The sequence below is a fragment of the Triticum dicoccoides genome, chromosome 3A (genome assembly GCF_002162155.2).
Source record: "Triticum dicoccoides isolate Atlit2015 ecotype Zavitan chromosome 3A, WEW_v2.0, whole genome shotgun sequence".
Classification (NCBI taxonomy): Eukaryota; Viridiplantae; Streptophyta; class Magnoliopsida; order Poales; family Poaceae; genus Triticum; species Triticum dicoccoides.
The window spans coordinates 513222066-513244639 of NC_041384.1; the positions used below are offsets into that span (position 1 = coordinate 513222066).

The 22574-nt window shown below is 50.4% G+C and overlaps 2 protein-coding genes across 3 annotated transcripts; one reads left to right on the plus strand and one right to left on the minus strand.

Annotated features, from left to right (window-relative positions):
• Window positions 1-14682: 14682 nt before the first annotated feature.
• On the plus strand, window positions 14683-18088 carry LOC119268867 (serine/threonine-protein kinase A-Raf-like). Of its 2 annotated transcripts, none has more exons than XM_037550576.1 (4): window positions 14683-14789; window positions 15276-16566; window positions 16946-17398; window positions 17634-18088. In XM_037550576.1, exons 2-4 carry the CDS (start codon window positions 15502-15504, stop codon window positions 17919-17921), a joined length of 1806 nt encoding a protein of 601 aa, XP_037406473.1. In that variant the 5' UTR covers window positions 14683-14789; window positions 15276-15501; the 3' UTR covers window positions 17922-18088. The 2 variants fall into 2 exon arrangements, with proteins under 2 accessions (XP_037406473.1, XP_037406472.1); XM_037550575.1 differs by lacking the exon at window positions 14683-14789 and adding an exon at window positions 14833-15079.
• Window positions 18089-20117: 2029 nt separating this feature from the next.
• LOC119268868 lies at window positions 20118-22193 on the minus strand. The gene is made up of 3 exons (XM_037550578.1): window positions 21818-22193; window positions 21503-21734; window positions 20118-20767 (listed from the first exon to the last, which is right to left on the minus strand). The coding sequence occupies exons 1-3, from the start codon at window positions 22001-22003 to the stop codon at window positions 20352-20354; spliced, it is 834 nt and encodes a 277-aa protein (XP_037406475.1). The 5' UTR covers window positions 22004-22193; the 3' UTR covers window positions 20118-20351.
• Between the last annotated feature and the right edge of the window lie 381 nt (window positions 22194-22574).

Below are 22574 nucleotides of genomic sequence, written 5' to 3' on the forward strand. Positions count from 1 at the left end.
TCTGGATCCTTTCGTTAGGGGTTTGATGTATTATTACGGGCTAGATTTCCATGATCTAGCTCCGGACTCCTTTCTTCATATCACGACATTTATTGTCGTGTGCGAGGCCTTCCTATGGGTTACCCCTCACTTTGGCATGTGGCTCAAGACCTTTGAAGTAAAGCCGAAGATGATCGAGGGGCAACATGCAGCGTGCGGAGGTGCCTCAATACGCAAGATGACGGGAGCCCCCTGGCCCAAAGGTTCCATTCCGGAGGTGTATGAATTGTGGCAACAAGAGTGGTTCTACATCACGGCTCCTAGAAGTGCCAAGTGGGCGGCCACCCCTGTTTTCTGCTCGGGCCCTCCACCACAACTGATGTCATGGATCAGCAGAGGTCTGAGCTGGGGTCCAGCCAAGGACGTGCCTATACTGCAAAGCCACATTCGAGATCTCTTCAATGGAGATTTTAGTTTGGTTGCGGTAATACAAGTTATGCTGGTTCGTCAAGTCCAGCCTTGCAAACGCCGGCCCATTCGCTTGTGGGAGTTCAATCCTGAAGGACCGCGTGTCATTCAAAATTTCCTCGGCCTGACGCATGAGGAGATATACAAGTCATTCTTCAGACCTCAGGTAGAGTGTCCGGAAATCACCGAGGACGTGGGCCTGAGCAGTAACCGCGCCGCCGAACAGGTAAGGAATCTTCCGGCCGAACATACTATCTCTCATTTGTTACGAAGTTATTTCTGGGAGTTCGCTTTTTGACCAGGACTGGATAACAAAGGCGAAGTTGATTTGGTGTTCAGCCCCCCTCCCTGAGGGTTTGGACAATCCGGTATTGGAAAAGATGCTCCAGGTCGCACCCTGCCCGGAGCCCTTGAAGGAAGATACTGGGAAGGATAATACGGGTGGACGCGGGCCCCCAACGCTGCCCATTCTAACCAAGGGAGCGAGCATCTCCATGAAGGAAGATGACCGGAGGAGGAAAAGGACTCCGCCCGGGGATTCGGAAGCAGAAGCTTCCAAACGGGAGAAGAAGTCTCCCACAGAGGGTCCTACCTCGGGGGGTGCTTTTGCCGCACCAAGTCCGTGGGGGGATCAATCCTCCAGCGAGTCGTAAGTGACCCGAAATACTTTAATAGTACAGGTATGCCATCTTTTTCTTCTGAGAAAATAACCATCGCATATATCTTTGCAGTTCGGGCCTTAGCCCCTCTCAAATGAGTTCGTCTTCGGGGGATCTTCTTCCAGAGATGATGGAGAGCGAAACGCCTCCTCCGGACTCCTCCGCTCTGGAAGCGGGCGACCCCGAAGTGTCGTCGCGGAGGGCCTCTCCAAATCCGGTGAGGCCAGAAGATAATCCCGTTGACCCCCGAAGCTCCCAGTGTCCGGCTCCCGAAGAGAGCAGACAAAAGAGTCCGGCACCGTCTGGTGCGCGATCAGATGTTCTGAGGGAGTTGGTGGGGCGAGCGGCCATCTCAGATGAACACCGTATGCCGATGAATACGGTGATGGAGAGAATCTTGTCCGCCGAAAGCGGATTGCATGAAGCTTTTATGAGTCTACTGACAAGCTTTGAGGTACGTAAAATAATGTATAATAGTCCTACACATGCTAGGTGTGCCCTGTGTAGATAGTAGCCCCTGAGACTCTGTTGGTCGTCGGAAGCGATGACAAACAGAGGATCATATTCCCAGGTAATAACCATACTGCCTCTATGTGCAGGTGATGGAAGCTCCGGTGGCTAGCCGGACTAGCGAGTTTGCCTATTTAAAACGGCAGTTGGATGCGGCAGACGCCGACATCAAGCTTTAAGCTTGTTAACAAAAGGCTTGACGAGGCACAGGGTAAGTGTCATTGTCTGGTAAACGCCACATAGTAAGAGCAGCATGATGCCAGTATCTTTAATATGTTGTGACTGCAGATGGAGCTGCCACTGTTGAAGCCTTGCGGGCAGAACTTGCCCGAGCCAAGGAACAAGCGAGGTTTGGTAATGTGGCTGCTTTGAAGGCGGCCGAAGAGTTGCAAGCCGAGAAGGCCGTGCATGGCGAGAGCCGAGATAAGATGGCCACAGAATTAAAAGCCGCCGCCGACCGTTGCCGGATTCTTGAAAAGGAAAACTTAGCGAAGGCATCGGACCTTGAGAAGGCTGCTGCGATGAAAAATGACATCCGCTCTGCTATGAGGGCGAAGAAGGAGGAGCTGCGGGAAGCCGGGGGTATTGTAGCTAGGAAATCCTTTATGTTGCGGAGGAAGTTTGGAGATCCACGGTATGCCCCTCTGGATCGGCTGTGGAGTTCGGAGGATGTGTATATGGATTTGGCGGCGAGCGCTGCCGATGCGGTCAAGTACTTCCAGGGTCAAACAGACCGTGAAGTGGACCAGCTATTTTGGACACAATTCCATTCTCCCGAGCATCAACTTTCATTGACTGACCAATTAGCCAAATGGGCCGAACTGAATAGGTTGTCTGGACGTGCCATGAGGTCTGTTGTGGATCAGCTATGGCCGGAAAGACCAAAACCGAATAGCTATTTCAGCTTGGTGCAGCAGCTCCTTGATGTGGTGTCGCGCATCAATGCGATGAAGAGGTCGGCGTGCATAGAGGGCTCACGGATGGCCTTTGCCCATGTTAAAGCATGCTGGGCAGAAATGGATGCCACCACTGTTGCAGCGCGGGATTCGGCCATAGGCTGAATGGCTGCTAAGCACTACTTTGAAGAAGTTCTTGAGGGTGCTCGTTTGATAGAGACCCGGTGCTCAAAAAATATTATGTTTGAGTGATATGTAATGTCATTGTAAGTGAAATGCTTTTATAAAGTTTTATAAGGCTATTTTTATACTTTTGCCTGAAAGTAATATGATGCCTCCTGGGCGGCCGTTTATGTATACAAGTGTATAACCTGAAAGATTGCAGCCGTTGGCTTCAACCCCCACGCATATAATGCGGAGGTGCTCGCAAAAACAAGCGTTCACACTTAACCCAACGTCTTGGTCCTATTAAGGAGGTGATAGCGGAGCGAGCGAGGCAACCGGACTATAATGCTTTAGCACTTTCACTTAGCCATAGGAGTTTGACAGTGGGGCTACTAGATAGCCCCTGGTGGCTCCGCACTCTCCCGATCCCGAGGTGCGTACATGCCTGGCCGGAAAACGGCCCTTCATTAAGGCAGAGGAATTCTAACATTCCAACAGGTCATCGAGTGGTTGACTAGTCTCACGCTATATCATGACAGTCAGTTTTCGGCTTTCTCTACTGAGGTGCTCGTCCGGATGAACCAGGGCACAATCGCAATAGTTCTCTTGGTGCTACCTTAGCCGGTAAAGCGGAACATAAGGCACCAAAACACAGGAGCTAGGCAAACCCAACATTTGACCAAAGACAATGATTCGGAGCTGATGCATATAGGGCCAAACTCGCGACGCCGAACACTCCCTAAGGTATTCGGTCTTTGTGGTATAAACCGGGCCTGAATAATGGCCTTTGTAAGAAGCCCCTTGTGTCCAGGTACGTGCATTGTTCTGGCGTGGCCACATGCCAAGACGTCAGCATCCTTCTCAATGGTGGATATGTATCAACAAGAGACAGTAAAAAAGGTTTACGCAGGGTCTTAATCTAAAAAGAATCCTTGGAGCGGGTTCCTGCTGCACGTCTGCGCCTGTGTCTCCGTTGTGCCGTATCCTGGACGGGTGTAGCACGATGATCGTCTGTAAAAGAGAAGAATTTAGTTGAAAAATTTGTCGTGCAAAAAGATAGTTTTTAAAGAAACCATGTATAATTCAAGATGAGAAAAGATTGCCACTTGTCTGCGCGTGTTGAGCCCCTTGCATTGACAAATAGGGGTGTGACCGTTTATTCGGTATAAATAGCGGCGCCGGACTTGGTTAGTTGTGTCTGAGGTCTTGACGACCTATTGGATGCTTTCGGTGGTCCGGACGCCTTTAGTGTGCGGCTGCCAAGGCAGCCGCACTCTCTTCGGCGCGCAGAGATCGATATTTCCGTTCACTAAAATGATGCCACGTGGACCGGGCATCTTGAGTGTGAGGGAGGCGTAGTGTGGTATTGCATTAAAGCGAGCGAAAGCTTCGCGTCCGAGCAATGCTTGATAGGCACTTCGGAACAGAGTGATGTGGAAGGTTAAATGCTCGCGACGGAAGTTATCGGGGGAGCCGAATATAACTTGTAGTAGTAGGGAGCCCATACAGCGAGCCCCTGGGCCTGGCGTTACTCCTTTAAAGGTAGTATTGCTATGGCGAATTTTTGTTGGGTCTAACCCCATCCTGCGGATTGTATCCTGATATATTAGGTTTAGATTGCTGCCACCATCCATCAATACTCGTGTGAAGTGATATCCGCCAATTACTGGGTCTAATACCAGGGCAGCCCATCCTGCACGCCGGATACTTGCTGAGTAATCGTGATGGTTGAAAGTGATCGGTTGAGACGACCAGTGGCAGGAATTCGCGGTGACAGGCACTTGGGTATATTTCCCTGGGAGTGCCGCATTGTTTCCCTTGATCACGTGTAACACGTTTACTGTTTTGACTTCTGGTGGAAATTTCTTTTGTTCCCCAGTGTCTTGCTTGGGAGGCTCGTCCTCGTCTTCACTTGGTGTATCCTCCCCCTTGTGTACGGCGTTGAGCTTGCTGGACTGCTTGAAGACCCAACAATCTCCGTGGGTATGATTAGCAGGTTTACCAGGGGTACTATGGATCTGACATACTTGGTCCAGAATTTTGTTGAGGCTGGACAGTTCATCCCTGGTGCCTTTAGAGGGCGGCTTTTGCTGACCTGGCCGAGAGCTTTTGAATCCGGCGTTTACTGTCGTGCCCTTCGTGTTGTCTTCTTTATTCCGGCGTTTGTTATTGCTGTTGCGCCGTGATTTCCCGTTTCCATCTCTAACTTCAGATGTACTGGGGTCGCTGGTGCTGCATCTGGCTAGCCAGCTGTCCCCACCCGCGCAAAAGCGGGTCATGAGGTTTGTTAATGCGGCCATCGTTCTCGGCTTATTTTGGCCGAGGTGTCCGGCGAGCCATTCATCACGGATGCTATGCTTAAAAGCTGCCAAGGCTTCGGCGTCCGGACAGTCAACAATCTGGTTCTTTTTAGTAAGAAACCTGTTCCAAAGCTTTCGGGCTGACTCTCCGGGATGTTGAGTTATATGACTCAAATCGTCCGCATCCGGAGGTCGGACATAAGTCCCTTGAAAATTTGCCCGAAAGGCGTATTTGAGCTCTTCCCAACTTCCAATGGAGCTTTCGGGGAGGCCTTTAAGCCAGTGACGAGCTGGCCCTTTGAGCTTGAGGGGTAAGTACTTGATGGCGTGGAGATCATCTCCTCGAGCCATATGGATATGGAGGATGTAGTCCTCAATCCAGACCCCAGGGTCTGTTGTTCCGTCGTATGCCTCTATGTTTACGGGTTTGAATCCCTTTGGGAATTCATGGTCCAGCACCTCATCGGTGAAACACAGGGGGTGTGCGGCACCCCTGTAGTTGGGTGTGTCGCGTTGTTCGGATGTTTGTTGTATTGCATTGTATGCTGGGGCGTGCTTGCGTGGTCCATAGATGGATCTTGTTGCGCCGTCCTTTGGGTGCGAGCCCTCGCATGGGTCACGTGTTGTATTGTGAGTAGCGCTGTATGCCGCCCTATGTTGGTAGAGGGGTCGTCTAGCTGGCCAGGTGGCTGCTTTGATGTTTGGTTGTGGAGGGTCTGAGGCCTCCTCATCGAATTCAGGTAGCAGCTTCCGCTTTGGGTAGCTCTTGGAGGGGCGATTGTCGCCGTACCTCGCTGATGTGTTCAGTATTTTACTCCATCTGATTTGGAGTGTGTCTTGCACAGCCCTGAGCCTTTGCTTCTGCTTTTTAAGACTCCTCGCGGTGGCAACAAGCCTTTTACGGGCATTCCGCTGCTCCGGGTGCCTGTCCGGCGTTATGTTGTCCGGACTATTATCCTTGATAGAATTTGTTTATTCGGTTTGATTATCTGGATTGCCGTTGTCCGGCAGCGGTTCGCCCTGCTCCAGCGCTGGGTATGTGTGATCGTTATTTCTGTCGAGGCGGGATTTGGGGCGGCACTTGCGTCGCCGCTTTGACTGCTTCTCGAGGGAACAAGCCTTCGGTGCGTCCTTCCGCTCCTCATCGTCATCTTTTGGTGCGTCCACCATGTATACGTCATATGACGAGGTGGCTTTCCAGGGCTCAATAGGCGCTGGTTCTTCATCGTCTTCTGCATCGGCGTCCATACCGTCGATATCTTCGGAGTCGAAGTCGAGCATATCGGTTAAATCGTCGACAGTGGCTATAAAGTGGGTGGTGGGTGGGCTTTGAATTTCTTCATCGTCTGTATCCCAACCTTGCTGACCGTAGTCCGGCCAGGGCTCTCCTGATAAAGAGAGAGACTTTAGTGTCTTCGGAATATCGCCGAAAGGCGAGTGCTGAAAGATGTCCGCGGCAGTAAACTCCATGATCGGCTCCCAATCGGATTCGATCGGCAGGGGCGCGGAGGGTTCAGAGTCCAGAGAGGAGTCCAGCTCCTTGGAGTCACGAGTCTCGCGGAGTACGGGGCTGGTGTTCGGCTCGATCGCCGTTGGGATCACAGCCCCCGAGGCGGCGGCCAACCACCCATCCTCGATCGGCGCAGTTGGCTCCGAATTAAGGGTCGAAGCCGATGCGGGTGCGGCCTCCAGGGCACTGTTCGGCGGCAGAGCTAGATCATGCTCGTCGTGACAGTGCGGCGCACTCGGTAGTGGCTCGAATCCGTCGAAGATCAAGTCCCCGCGGATGTCAGCCGTGTAGTTTAAACTTCCAAATCTGACCTGACGGCCAGGGGCATAGCTTTCGATCTACTCCAGACGGCCAAGTGAATTGGCCTGCAGTGCGAAGCCGCCGCAGACGAAGATCTGTCCGGGGGGAAGGCGTCACCCTGGACTGCATCGCTATTGGTGATAGTAGGAGCCATCAAGCCTGACGGCGACGACACAGAGGAACTCTCAACGAAAGCACCAATGTCGGTGTCAAAACCGGCGGATCTCGGGTAGGGGGTCCTGAACTGTGCGTCTAGGCCGGATGGTAACAGGAGGCAAGGGACACGAAGTTTTACCCAGGTTCGGGCCCTCTTGATGGAGGTAAAACCCTACGTCCTGCTTGATTAATATTGATGATATGGGTAGTACAAGAGTAGATCTACCACGAGATCGGAGAGGCTAAACCCTAGAAGCTAGCCTATGGTATGATTGTTTTGTATGAATGTGTTGTCCTACAGACTAAAACCCTTCGGTTTATATAGACACCGGATAGGGTTAGGGTTACATCAAGTCGGTTACAATGGTAGGAGATCTACATATCCGTATCGCCAAGCTTGCCTTCCACGCCAAGGAAAGTCCCTTCCGGATACGGGACGAAGTCTTCAATCTTGTATCTTCATAATCCAGGAGTCCGGCTGAAGGTATAGTCCGGCCATCCGGACACCCCCTAATCTAGGACTCCCTCACCCGTCATGTCGGCAAACATGTTCACCTCCCATTTAATAACTCCACCACCATAGCTTCTTTTCCTTTTTAGTTGATTCATAGCGATGTGTGGACCTCTCCGGTTCCTAGTAATTCAGGCTATTTATATTATCTGGTTATCCTTGATGATTATTTTCATTATGTGTGGACTTTTCCTTTGCGCACAAAGTCGGATGCACTCTCCACTTTGACGGCCTTTTACTCCTATGCGAGCATGCAGTTTGGTCGTCCCATCCTTACTCTTCAGACTGACATTAGAAAAGAGTTCGACAACCTTTCTTTCCTCACTTTTTTGTCGCACCACAGCACCGTTTTTCGTCTCACATGCCCATATACTTCCCACCAGAACTGTCGAGTCGAACGCGTGCTTCGCACTCTAAACGACTGCGTTCGCATGCTCCTGTTCCATGGTAATGTGCCGCCTCGTTTCTGGTCGGACGCACTTGCTACGGCTTCTCTTCTCCTTAACCTTCGCCCTTGCCGCCCATGGTGGAACTATGCACCTCACCATATTCTCTTCGGTACGCCCCTATCTTATGATGGCTTGCGTATTTTCCGGTGCCTTTGCTACCCTAACACTGCCGACTCCGCTCCTCACAAACTCACACCTCGTTCTGTCGCTTGCATCTTCATCGACTGCCCCTCCAACTCCAAGGGATATCGGTTTTATGATCCCGTCTCTCATCGTGTGTTCACTTCCCCGCACGTTTACTTTGATGAGCATGTGTTTCTGTTTCACCAGGTACCCGCGGCTGTTCCTCCCGCCACCGGTGACGCGGGCTCCTCGATGCCTCTCCCAGGGCGCTCGCGCGCCTCTCTTGGCCCGCCCCTGGCTTTGAGGCGTGCCCCCGCATGCGGCGCCTCCTCTAGCCGCGGCGCTGGCGACCCCGGCGCCCCCGGCGCCCGCGGTCCCGGCGCCTGTGGCCGGTCCGGTCACCTGCGCCCGTACGGGCGTTTTTTGCCCGAGCTCGCGCTACGCCTCGGATGATTACGTCCATGCGGCATCCACCTCTAAGCCGTCACCATTGCCGTCCTCCGTTCGAGCCTCTCTTCGTGACCCACTCTGGATGGCTGCGATGCAAGAGGAGTTTGATGCCCTGTTGCGCAACCGGACGTGGCAGCTTGTTCCCCATCCCCGGCACGCCAACGTGATTTTCAGGAAGTGGGTCTTTAAACACAAGCTCAGTCCTGACAGTACCCTTGATCGCTACAAAGTGCGTTGGGTCGTTCGTGGCTTCCGACAGCGTGCTGGCATCGACTTCACCGACACCTTTGCTCCGGTCGTCAAGCCCGGCATGATATGCACGGTTCTCCACCTTGCGGTCTCCCGTGCTTGGCTGGTGCACCAGATGGACGTCTCCAACGCCTTCCTCCATGGTCACCTTGAGGAGCAGGTCTTCTGCGAGCAGCCTACCAGGTTTGTTGACCCGGCGCTTCCTGACCACATGTGCCTGCTTTCGCGGTCCTTGTACGGACCCAAGAAGACTCCGCGCGCTTGGTACCAGCGCATCGTGGCGTTTCTCCACCAGCTTGGGTTCCGCTCTACCCGCTCGGACGCCTCGCTCTTCGTCTATCATCAGGGCTCTGACACGGCCTACTTGCTGCTCTATGTCGACGACATCATCCTAACGACATGTACGGCTGGTCTTCTCATTCAGCTCACGACTCGTCTTCGCGCTGAGTTCGCCATCAAGGACTTGGGTCCTTTGCACTACTTCCTCGGTGTCGAGGTGGTGCGTCGTCCGGATGGCTTATTCCTTCATCAGCGGAAATACGCTCACGATCTCCTAGAGTGAGCCGGCATGCTTAACTGCAAGCCCGCCGCTACGCATGTTGATACGAAGGCCAAGCTTTCTGCCACGGATGGTTCTCCTACTTCGGATGCTGCTTTCTATCGGTCTATCATTGGTGCTCTCCAGTACCTCACTGTGACTCGACGGGAGATCCAGTATGCCGTGCAGCAGGTGTGTCTTCATATGCATGCTCCTTGAGACGTTCACTGGGCTGCCGTAAAGAGGATTCTCCGCTATATCTGTGGCACTATGGATCTTGGCGTCACGCTTCACGCCTACGCCGACACCGCCCTTACCGCCTACTCCGATGCAGACTGGGCGGGCTGCCGTGACACTCGTCGCTCCACTTCGGACTATTCTGTCTACCTTGGACCATCACTTATCTCGGGGCCATCCAAGCGGCAGTCTACGGTCTCTCGTTCCAGTGCTGAGGTTGAGTATCGTGTGGTGGCCAACGTTGTCGCCGAGTGTTCGTGGCTTCTCCAGCTGCTTCAGGAGCTCTCTTGCCATGTTGACTGTGCCACGGTGGTTTACTGCGACAATGTCTCGGTGGTCTACCTCTCCGCTAACCCGGTGCATCATTGATGGACCAAGCATATTGAGTCGGATATGCATTTTGTTCGGGAACATGTGGCTCTTGGCCATATTCGTGTTTTACACGTCCCTACTTCCCAACAATTTGTAGATATCATGACCAAGGGCTTGCCTACATCGTCATATGAGGAGTTCCGGTCCAGTCTTTGCGTCAGCCACGGTGCCGCTTCGACTGCAGGGGGTGTTAAGTATATGTGTTGTGCATATTTGTGTATTGGGCCCACCTCCTAGTTGCCTTGTATAGTTGAGGTCATGGCCTACTCTTGTACATCATATATACATGTGTTTGCACCTGAGGAATACTACATGTAATTCCCACAACAAACATATAGGACATAGATGTGTTGGTTTCTTGAATTATAATTATCACGATGAATTTCTCTTACCGCCTGGTTTTAGGATTTAGCCAACATTTATTCATATGCGCAAGTATGTGTGCGAAAAGAGATGAGGACATGATGTGTGTATGTGTGTGTACATCCATCTATGTTCGCGCGTGCATCCGTATGTGAGAGGTGGGGAGGCTACACGATCAACAAGAGATACAATTCATTTTTTGATGCACCGAGAGACGACTAATATTTGACGGTGTTGTTATGCTCTATGAACACTTAGTCTAGCCTGGTCGTATGCATGCAAGTTTTTTTTGCGGGGTAAAAGAGAGTTTCATTCTATAATGATAGGGTTACAATCTCGAGCCAACGAATCCTCACAACATGGATGAGTCGAATTCAACCATACCGCAGTACAAGCCTCGGTACGGCTATAAAAAGCGAGTCGATGTGCTACCCTGTTTTGATCTCTAATAATCTTAAGTGGAACAAACTCTCGATCAACCATAAGAGCTTTAATCTCAACATCTAAGTGACCATAGGCCGATCTGATCAAAGTGTTTCCTCCAAAAGTGGCGAGGGCATTTATAGAATCTGATTGGACAATGACAGGCTTGTCCGAGTGCTGAATAGCCAAAGCCATACTTTGCATCAACACATGGATCTCTGCTTCTAAGGCATCATTACAGTTGAAGATGTATCTGTAGGCAGCGAAGATCAATTTACCACTCTCACTCCGAAGTACCATACCAATGGACGCACACCCATCATGAACCGAGAAGGATCCGTTCATAGAAAGTGCCACCCATCATGTCGGTGGCGGAGGCCAATGCTTGACGGGAGTATGGCAGGTATTGTTCTTACAAGTCTGGCTGCACACATCAGACACCATCTCCCCCTTTATAATCTCCTCCATGCTATACTTCTTGACAAGATTCAAAGATCTATAATAGTTGTCCAGATAATCAACTGTTGCCTGCACTGAGCACTCACCCTTCCCATGCGTTCTGTCATTGTGTAGCTTTCAAATCCGCCATATAGTCATAATTACAAGGTGTCTTACATGTTCTGAACATTTTGCCAGAAGCTGAAGCACCCGATCCTTTCATGTGTCCACTAGCATAGAATCATCAGGTAAAGGCCAAACCTTACGTACACCTTCCCATACACACCGAGCATACCTGCATGTAATAAGCGCATGAAAACTGCTCTCTTGCTCAACTCCACACAGTGGACACGTACTAACACCTCGGATATTGCGATTACTCTTGGCCAGGTTAGTGGCCAGTGACCCTGTTACTGTACGCCACGCCATGATCCTCATCTTAAGTGGGACATTAGTCTTCCATATAGAGCTCCATATGGTTCGGCTGCCATTTGGGCTGGCACTAGACGCCCCACCAGTGAAAGCCTCGTCATGAGCTTCAGTTGCTAATTTATACGCCGACTTCACCGTAAACGTACCACGTGCCTCAGGAAACCATCCAATGAAATCACTGCTGTTGCGTGGGGAAGTGCGTATTTTAACATTCTCCACAATATCCATCGGCCAAAAAGTTCCTCAAGACGTTCCATGATCCAAGCACCATTGTTGTCCAGAAAATCCGAAACTCTGTTAAAACGACAATTCCGCTTAGGAGTAATTGGTCTAAAATCACCTCGCCGGGGAATCCATGGATCCCTCCATGTTTGACTGAGGCTCCATCCCATATCATCCAGATATAACCTCTCTTCACAAGATCAAGTCCATACAATATGCCCTTCCAAACAGTCGAAGAATGTTCATTGAAAACAGTATCCAGTAGACTGCCATTTGGAAAATACTTTGACTTCAGTAGACGAGCGCATAAGCTGTCAGGGGTTTCAATTAATCTCCAGGCCTGCTTTGCAAGCAAGGCTTGGTTGAAAGCGTGCATGTCCCTGAACCCCATACCCCCCTTGCACTCGGGGAGTCTCAACTTATACCAACTCAACCATGCCAATTTCCTTTTACCTTTGTCAACTCCCCACCAGTACTGCCTCATCATCTTGGTGAGTTCATCACAAACCGACATAGGTAATCGGAAAACACTCATAATATAAGTGGGTATCGCTTGAGCTACTGCTTTGATCAAAATCTCCTTGTTACCTATAGACATAAACTGCTCACTCCAGTCAACTAGCCTCTTACGAATTCTTTCCTGTGTAGTCTCAAACCTTCCTTTGTGCATTCTTCCTTCTGGTACTGGCAACCCAAGATATTTAGGTTCAAATACTTCACTTGTAACATCCAAGATCTTCTTCACTTCGAAGGATACCACTTCATTACAATTACTAGAGAAAAGAATGGAACACTTTGATGGGTTCATAAGTTGACCTGTCGCCCTCGCATAAGTGCTCAAAAAACCTTTCACAATAGTAGCTTGCTGTTCTGTGGCTTGAAAAAACAATAATGAATCGTCCGCAAATAACAAGTGTGAAATCGTTGGTGCACGCCGACAGATTTTAACTCTTTCCAAACCCTCCTCCGAAACAGCTTTGTTCACCAACCGAGATAATGCATCAGCAACAAAGAGAAATGAAAATGGGGCCAAAGGATCACCTTGTCTGAGGCCACGGGATGGGTTAAAAGCCTCTAAAAGTTTTCCATTTAATTTTACAGAATACTTCACTGAAGACACACAAGCCATGATCCAAGAAATCCACCTCTGAGTAAAACCCCACTTGCCTAGGGCCTTCTCAAGGAAAATCCAGTCCACCCTGTCATATGCTTTGCACAGGTCCAATTTATATGCACAACATGCCGGTGAATTATCTCCAACTGACTGAATATAATCAATACACTCGAATGCAATGATGGAGTTGTCCGTGATTAGCCTCCCTGGAATGAAAGCACTTTGGTTCTCCGAAATTAGAGCAGAAAGAATAGGGTGCAAACAGTTAACCAAGCACTTGGAGACTATCTTATAAATAACATTACACAAGCTAATCGGTCAAAAATCCTTGAGTTCTTTTGGGAATTGAACTTTGGGGATTAAAACAATTGCTGTGTCATTTACTCCTTCCGGCATCACCCCTGTTATGAAGAAATCCATCACTGCTGCAATTATTTCAGCTTTGACAACTGCCCAGTTACGTTGATAAAATCGAGCGGGAAAACCATCCGTACCGGGAGCCTTTAAAGGACCGATCTGGAACAGTGCATCTGAAATTTTCTTCTCGGAAAACAGAGCACACAACATATCATTCATCTCTGTTGTTACCTTCTCTTGTATACAATCAAGCACTACATCAGGAGTTAGAGTAGGGTCCTTCGTAAACACTTCCTGAAAATAGGAACGTGTCATCAATTCCATCTGAGATGGAGCATTGCACCACGTGCCATCCGTTTTGCGCAGCCGCTGAATATGATTTCGTCTAGCCCTCCAAACAGCCCTTTGATGCAAGTACTCGGTGTTCCTTTCCCCTTCCTTCAACCAAGTTATTCGTGAACGTTGCAACCATAGCATTTCCTCCCTGTAGAGTAGCTCATCGAGTTCCTTCATCTTCTACTTTATCAAAGACCGGGCATAGTTACTTCCGTGTAGGTCCGATAGTTCAGACCACAGTCTTTCAATATCTCGCAAAACATGCCCAAAATTCGTTGTGCTCCATTCCCTTAACTTCCTCAACAATTCCTTCTGTACGCATGCAAGTTATACGCAATATGTGTGCAAATCGTATTGTTGTCCCAGAGTTATACTATTGTATGTTTGTGCTTGCATACTATGGCACAATGCAAGCCATATCTAATTTGTTTGCAATTTTTCGTCGGTGTATGATTTTAGGTCTTTTTCCTTTTACGATAGTACCCATGCTCTTAATTCATTTTATTTTATAATAAGATCTTTTTCGTTTTAGTTTATGTTTTTCTGGTATATGTCTTCTTGTTTACTGACAGAAAAAAAACTTTTCTTTTTCTCGCCTGTGCTAATGTTTTTTTAACTGTTTTATTATTGCTCGCTCTGTTGATTCATTTGTTGGATTTTCTTCTACTATATATTTTGGCAATAGGAGCTCCCAAATTAAAATTTATCGTTGACACGTAAAACAGCAACAAACAACTGACTTTCAGCACGACACTCGAAATGAGACACCCCACGTACCGGCCTGGTCGTAGACGAATCGTAGGACCCTACACGGGATCCACGTGGACGCGGGGAGTCCCGCGAAGGAACGAATCTCCTCTCCTCTCCTTCATATAAAAACCGTGCGCGTCAAATCTCACCAGAAACAGTGTTCCAAAACAAAAATCTCACCAGAAACAAACAGCTTTTGGCTTTGGATTAGACTAGTCCCAAAGTCGTCTCTCATGATTGACCCATAAACAAAAAAAGAAAGAAAAGAAAGAAAGAATTGTATTCCGGGGAACAAGTCCCACACCGCCCCCAACCCAAAGCCGCCCCGCGCGCACCCCCCTGCCCTATTTATTTTACAGCGCGGAAGAGAGGGCAGAGGATTCTTCCTTCCGCCTTTCAGGTTCACGCGCCGCCCGGCAGGAAAAGGAGGAGAAAGGAAGGGCGCCCGGCCCCGGCCCCGGCACAGCTGCTGGATTCGTTCGGTGAGCGATTGGAACGTCCCGTGCCCCCGTCGCAACATTCCCTCCCCCCTCCCATCCATCCATCCCTCCCTCCACCCCTCCCGGCAAATTCCAACGCCCCACCCACGTCCACCGGCAGGAGGAGGTGCCCGCCTTTTCTCGGCCCCGCCCGGTTCTCTCCCCGCCTTAACCCACGTCGCCGCTGCTCCCTCCCTCCATCCCTCCACGTTCTTGGCCGACCGGCCGGCTGCCTCCTCCCAGGCGCAGGCGCGCGGCGTAGATAGATTCGGGTGTTCCTTCCTTCCCATCGGGTAAGCGGCCGTGACTCTTCCCGGTTTCAGATTAGGAGGGCCAACTCCTTTTGGATTTGGGCACCGGTTGCGTTGCGTTCGGCCGGGGGGTTTGGCGTGGAATAGGCGCCGAATTCCGAGGTCTCCCGATCGTGGCTTTCACAAAGCTGTGTGTGTGTATTGATCTCGTGAGTGTTTTGCTTTTGAATTGATCCAGGGGTGGCGGATTGCGGGTGAATTCAGAGCAATCGAGGCATGCCATAAGAAGAACGGAAGAGGGGGAGCAAATGTGGCGTCTCTTCAACGAGCTCTGGGACGTTCTAGGATCCGGGTTTTTCTCGTCCAGGTTCCTATAAGCCTGATAACAAGTCAGCGACTCGCCGCTCCCGTCGCATCGAATCAAGTCCATCCATCCACTGCATCGGTCCATCTTGTCGGTCGGCATGGACGACGAGGATTACTCGTGGGTGCGGCGGACCAGGTTCTCCCACTCCGTCGTCCGCTCCAACTCCGGCAGGGAGCAGTTCGGCGCCTTCGTCGAGCAGTTCAACCGCGGCGCCGCGCTCAGGCAGAACAAGGGCTCCGACTCCGGGTTCAAGCTCCACGGCATGAACTTCGAGCCCAGGACCAAGGCCTCCGCCACCACCAACGCGGCCCCCATTTCGAGGACAAGGTCGCTGAGTGCCCAGCCCAAGACGGACCTCAACCATGCCTTCTCCAACGCCATGCTGGTGCATCATCACGAGAAGCCTGCCGATCACGGTCGCCCGCCGCAGTCAGCACCGGCCAACAACTCTGCCAACGGAACGAGGGGCCGCAACAACCTCTTCGTCGACGTCTGCTCCGAGCCCGAGGTTCAGGAGCCGGGCAAGGGCGACAGCCCTGGGCCTCTCGAGTTCTCCTTCCACCCCGAGGAGCAGAGCATGAGGCTGCAAAGGGTGTGCTCCAGCCCGTCTCCTTTCCCGGCCAAGAAAACGCCGGTCTTGGACGCGCCGCGGCCGCCGGTGCGCAGCTCTTCGCTCAGGGTCCTCCCAGAGGGGCGCTCTACGCAGATGCTGAGGGCGAGGTCCCCTCTCCCAAGCCGCCCCGTGCCCGAGGTGTTCAAGGAGGCCAAATCAGCCAGCAAGAGGTTCTCCACGCCGCCGCCGCCGCGCCGGAAATCTTCGTCTCCGCCGCGCGCGCCGCCGGCGGACGCGCCACTCAAGGCGCCCGCCAAGGTGAAGCACCACAGGAAGGAGCACTGGGACAACGAAAGGGCCAAGGCGGCCGCAACGAAGGTGCTCGATAGTTGGACGGTGGATCGCAAGCAGCTCCTCATCGGGCAGAAGTTCGCCTACGGGGCGCACAGCCGTCTGTTCCATGGAATCTACAAGGAGGTACCCGTTGCTGTCAAGTTCATCAGGCAGCCTGACGTTGACGAAGACGCGGAGCTGGCGTCTCAGCTCGAGAAGCAGTTCAACACGGAGGTTGTCACATTGTCCCGCCTCCAGCATCGCAACGTCATTAAGGTAACTTCCCGAGTTTCCTCCACAGAAATATTTGGTTTTAGGCAATTTGTGCTTAGATCGATATGTATTTATCAAACAAGCTTGAAACAATCCACGAAAGTTATTTCTAGATTAGATAGAAGGAGTAATCCTTACGTTTAGCCTTGCGCCAGCTGACTTAGATTTCTTCCCTGAAATGGCAAGTTTCTGGTACTACGTTTCTATCGGTACCTAGCGTTATACTTCAGGTGTTCCTACATCATGCCTAACGTAGTAGTCCTGTATGACCATGCTAGTAACAACTCACAGTCCTGAAATCTTGCTTACGTGATCCCATCTTTGATGTGATCATTGCAAAACAAAGTCAATTATTGATCCATAAATACAATTTATTTTGTAGCTGGTTGGAGCATGCACCAGCCCGCCAGTCTTCTGCGTCATCACCGAGTTCCTTTCTGGTGGTTCGTTGAGATCATTCTTGCACAAGCAAGAGCACAAATCTCTGCCTTTGGACAAGATCATTTCAGTTGGCTTGGATATCGCACACGGCATGGGGTACGTCCACTCGCAAGGAATCGTACATCGTGACGTGAAGCCGGAGAACATCATATTTGACGGGGATTGCGCCAAGATTGTTGATTTTGGAATAGCCTGCGAAGAAGCATATTGTGATCCTCTGGCGAACGATCCTGGGACTTTCAGATGGATGGCTCCAGAGATGATGAAGCACAAACCCTATGGTCGAAAGGTTGATGTTTACAGCTTCGGCCTTATCTTGTGGGAAATGCTTACCGGCTCCGTGCCTTATGAAGATTTGACTCCGTTCCAAGCAGCCTTTGCTGTTTTTGACAAGGTATGCACTCATCTGGTCCCATTTCTGTCCCTGTCCAGTAATACTTTGTTAGCTTGAGATTATACAATTGTTCCAGATGGAGAGAGCATGAAATTGTACATCTATGTGGACATTTTCTTAAATTAGTTCCATGGATTATATACACTCTTTTTTCTCGAACAGTCCATGTACATTCTAAATTTCTGATTCTGTGCTTTCTGAGAAGAAGAAAATGACTAACATTTTCCATTTTCAGAATGTGAGGCCGGCCATTCCTGCTACCTGCCCAGCTGCATTACGGGTTCTGATCGAGCAGTGTTGGGCCTTGCAAGCAGATAAAAGGCCTGAATTCTGGCAAATAGTTCAATTACTGGACAAGTTCAAGATGGTTCTTGAAAGAGATGGAACACTTGACAATATGCCAAGCTCAAACTGCCAGGAGAATCATGATCCCAAGAAATGGCTAGCCCACTGGCTCCACAAGCTCAAGCATCCCCATCATCATCATGATCTCTCTGGACCTCCACCACCAAAGCTTCTGTAACTAATCTTCTCTCTTCCAATCTGTTCTAGTCCAGGTAGTCCTTATAATGTAAATATCAAAAGTTTCTTTTGGTATATATATATAAAAAAGTCCCATTTGCTTGTATTTGTTTTTTCATAGCATAGTAAGTACTTCTCTGGGTTCAACTTGATTTATTATTTTCCTTTTGTGTTGCTTGTGCCTATGCAAAGTCCCTGAAAATATACTCTGTTTTTGTGCTTGAATGTTTGTTGTCATTGACTCGCCCTTTTTAACACTGAGAGTCCCAAAAGAAAAATCGAACTTCGGAAGAAGTACACCTGGGCCTCTTTCTGGACTCCCTAGTCCTAGATTCCCATCACTCATCAGGATAATCTGTGATTTGTTAAACTTATAATGTGGAGAAGTTAACTGAGCAGAGCACCTTCCGATTGTTGTCGATGTATTGTACTCCTAGTAGAGTGGATGCCAAGGTGAATTGAATGTTTCCTCCCTTGTAGTAAAGAGGAAAAAAAAGTCTATTTTTCATCCATCAACTCTTCACAGAGTGCATATTTTCTGTCTTAACTTCCGAACCAGACATTTTGCAACAATAACTCTTCAAACCGGACAAGTTTAGTCCCTCGTCTCAGCGCCGACCTGGTATCACTGCAGACTTGGCGCCGTTTTGACCAATCAACACTCTAATGCAAACTACTTAGATTGTACACATCAACTTCGAAACAGTAGTCCACATCCATATCATCCTCAAAAGTCACTCTCCTTTGTTTCGCTTATCTAGCAAATGATCAACAAAAATGTCAGCTACCCATTCCTCTACTATGTTGTTTGCCATCCTCTACCCCAATTCATTATGTAGTTCTTTTCCAGGGAAAAACCTACTGAAGCTGCACATGGATACAATATTTTCTCTAGCATGACGTGTGACATTGCGGCCCAAGAAGTGCCATGTCATATACATGGTGCAGCCAATCCGTTCCTAAGAAAAACCTCCATCATAAAAACAGATAGGCAAAATACCAAGACGATACATTTAAAGCCTACAGGTAACAAATCGACAAATAAACATATGATACAATGCTTCCTACAACTTAATCGATGTAAAATTAAAATATCAGAGCTAAAATCGATCTCAAGTTGAAGTAACATCTCCCACCGCCGCCGGTCCACCGAGCCGATGTCGCATCCCTATGCATGTCCTCTCTTTTGCCTACAACCGGCCGGTCCGGCGAGCCATTGTGTGAGCGTACGCATCAACTTAACGGTCTCCTTTGCCACGTCAGCATGGACCAATCAAAAACCGCGTAGAGTCAGGAGTTATACCAGGTACGCTAAGACGAGGGACTAAACTTGTCTGGTTTGATGAGTTAAAAGTGTAAGATGTATGATTTCGAGAGTTTAAGGACGGAATCTTCACTTCCAAAGAATTGAGTCGCAAAAATAGACTTTTCTCCTCACTAAAATGGGTGTGATACCCGCTTGTTATGATTCTAGTATTTTCTTTAATCATGATTCGCTTGTAGTTAACTTGATGTCTTTCTATCTAAAAATAGCTTTCTATCTTTCTATTTGTAGTTAAGTTTGTGATGAACGACGTGTTCTTTTTCTGAAAAGGACTTGAATCTTTTATAAAGATTCATCCGAAATACAAATACACCCTCAATATAATAAAAATTACACTGAGATCCCTAGACCACTACCGTCACCACCAGGATGAGCTAATGACATGTTGTTTTCGTTGTTGCCATATCGAAGCAGGCCTAATCTTGTCGATGACAACTGAGAAGTCTTCGAGCACGTGCCCTTGAGAACAGGCACCCCAAAGCCGTTGTTGCCACCGTTGAACCCTTGAATCAATCTGCAGTACCTAACATCAGATCTCGCTCATGCAAACACACAACAAGTAACCCTGACCTTGACCACCCTGAGGTAATGACATGGATCTATGAAGGAGCTCGGTCATCTTTGTCCCGATGGACGAATTCAAGGTGCATCGGAGGCAGGAAGACCATTTTGACAACGATGATCCGTCATCCGCCGAGTGCCGCCTCCGCAAAGACCTAACCCTAACCTATCTACTAGCTAGAGCTGCCTCTCCGCCACCAGCTGCCGGAGCGGTAGGCAGAGGTTGAGGGGATGTGCTCCGCCCTAGTTGCCTGGTTTGTTTGGTTGTAAAGTTAAGGGATGAAAATTAGCCTGTGGTTTGTGAAAACTAGATAACTTTTTTACTCTCATCTCCATCAACGGATTTCTCTTCTTCAAGAGCAGAAGATTCAAGAAATTACAAATCCTGACTACGCACAACCTACAATCCCCGGTACACACTCTACTAACAAGTACTACTATGGCCTTCTACAGTGCCCGGCATGGCATACGGCATACGGTCTATAATAACATGGGCACATACACGTGACACCATGGCATCATACCCCTCTTGACGCCATGCACGCGTCACGCGACCACCACCGGGGCCCGGCCGAAGTCGAAGCTCAGCATGGACGCCCTGAACTTGGGCTGCTTCTCCGGCGGCGGCAGCGAGCCGGCGGCCACCGCGTCGAGCGCCGGCGGCGCCTCCCGCTCGGAGGTGCCGAGCCACTTGGACTGCATGTACTTGTGCTTCCTCCAGGGGCCCAGGTGCATGTTGTTCTCCTTCATGCACTGCTTGGCGGCGGCGCACATGGCCTTGACGACGGCGCGCAGCCGGTCGGCGCGGCCGACGAACGCCTCCGGGAGCGCGGCCACCAGCGCGCCGTAGCCGCGGCCGGCGCGCGCCACCTCGAACTCGGCCCGGAAGCTCGGCTCCACCACCACCCGCGCCGCCTTGCCGCTCCGCGTCTGCAGCACCACGTCCACGTAGCTGTGCTCGCCTGCACGTCACAGATCGACCAGGGAGGAAAACGTCAGCTTCGATCGACACCAAACTTTTTGCTTAGCAGACGACGTGCGGTTTTCGGGTTGGCATGTGTCGTTTTGTCGTGCGGTTTTGGAAGTGTTCTTAAACGTGGTATAATAACATCTGGTCGACTGGTCTGGTCGGGCTAGGTGCAATGCAAGTTCATGTCACGGGCGGCCAGGAAATAATGGAGACGGCGACGGGTGCCTGACACTAATTTACTTGGAAGCGTCCGTTTCTTTGGGCGTAGGATGACCAGGTCCATGTGAGGCATGCATGTGACATTTTTTAGAATTGACAAGTTACTACTACATCCTTTTCCCACACACTTTTAATTTAAAGTTCTAGTACTATGGTTATGGTTAGTAGGCGAATATGACAAGTTGCTACTACTACTTTTTCTTACCCACTTCTTTAACGAGAAGTTCTACTACTATGGTTAGTAGGCGAATATGCTTCCGGCGTTCATCAACTCTAAACAGCGCAACAAAACGAAGAACACTTCATCAGAATTCAGAAGGATCAAAACACGGATCCCTCGAATCGGCACGACGGGTCAGACGTCCCTAGACCACACGGTTTACAGGCCAACCGGGCATGCACTTTTCTGCTGGAACTGAACAGCCAGCTCTTTCACTAAATTAATTACGCCGTCTGAAGATTATCTTAGGAGGAACCCAACCACTGTGTCTCGAAAGCAACCAGTTACCTGAGGGGATATCCAGGGACCGCGCCCACTTGGACCTGCAGACGGCGCCGTTGTACCCGGCGTCGCGGAGCCGCTCCACGACGTGCCGCAGCATGCAGCTCCGGCAGTCACCGGCCGCCGCCCGCTTCGCGCAGGAGCAGAAGGCCCCCGCGGGGGCGCGCATCTTCTCCACGGCCTCCTCCGTCACCGCCCGGATCCTGCTCTCGGCCGTGCTCGTCTTGCCCAAAGCCTCCTGCAAGCAGACATGGCGTCTCTCCCGTCAGGACTCGCGTGCGATCACACGAATTGGCTACGGAACGGAGGAGGAAAACTTACGTGAAGCTGGGAGTGCTGGGCGCGCCAGAAGGCCTTGCTCTCGGCGGAACCGCCGCCGCTGGATCCCTCCTCATCGTCGTCTTCCTCGTCGTTCTCCGGCCACCTCTCCGTCTCTCCCTCCTCCAGGAAGCTCAGCACCATGTTCGACAAGCTCATGTCGCCATCCATCGCCTCTTCCACAACCATTCTGAGTGTATGTCTGTGTGCTTTGGGCTTGTGATCTCTTGGCTGGCTGCTTGATCGCCACCAGCTGGGTGTGTGATCCTTTCTCTGTGCTGTTCAGATGTTAGCTCAACGGTGCTCTGATCCGACCCCTTCCACCCCGGGGTGGCTATAAATACGGGCCGCCGGGAGTGTCGGGCGGACGTGGAGAATGGGCAGCGGTGAAGCTGTGGGTGGTGGTACTGTTGGGGTGGGGCCTGTGATGAAGATGAGACGATCGGAGACGGGATTAGTGGGGCCGGGTTGTTGGTTGGCGCACGGGAACAGCACGGATCCACGTCAGGGACCAAGCCGGATTCTATGCGCGCGACGTCGAGCCGTCCGTTTCGTAACGCTTGCCACATCCAAGACAAACACTTCCTTCGTGTGTAAGACAGTCGCAGAAATGGATAAAAATGAATGTATCTAGAACTAAAATACGTCTAGATATATTCATTTCTTCGATAAGTATTTTCAGACCGAGCGAGTTGTTCGGAGCGCATGGCAGTATTATCCGGATAGCACCGTTTGTTAGGTTGATCTCTTCCCGTGTGGG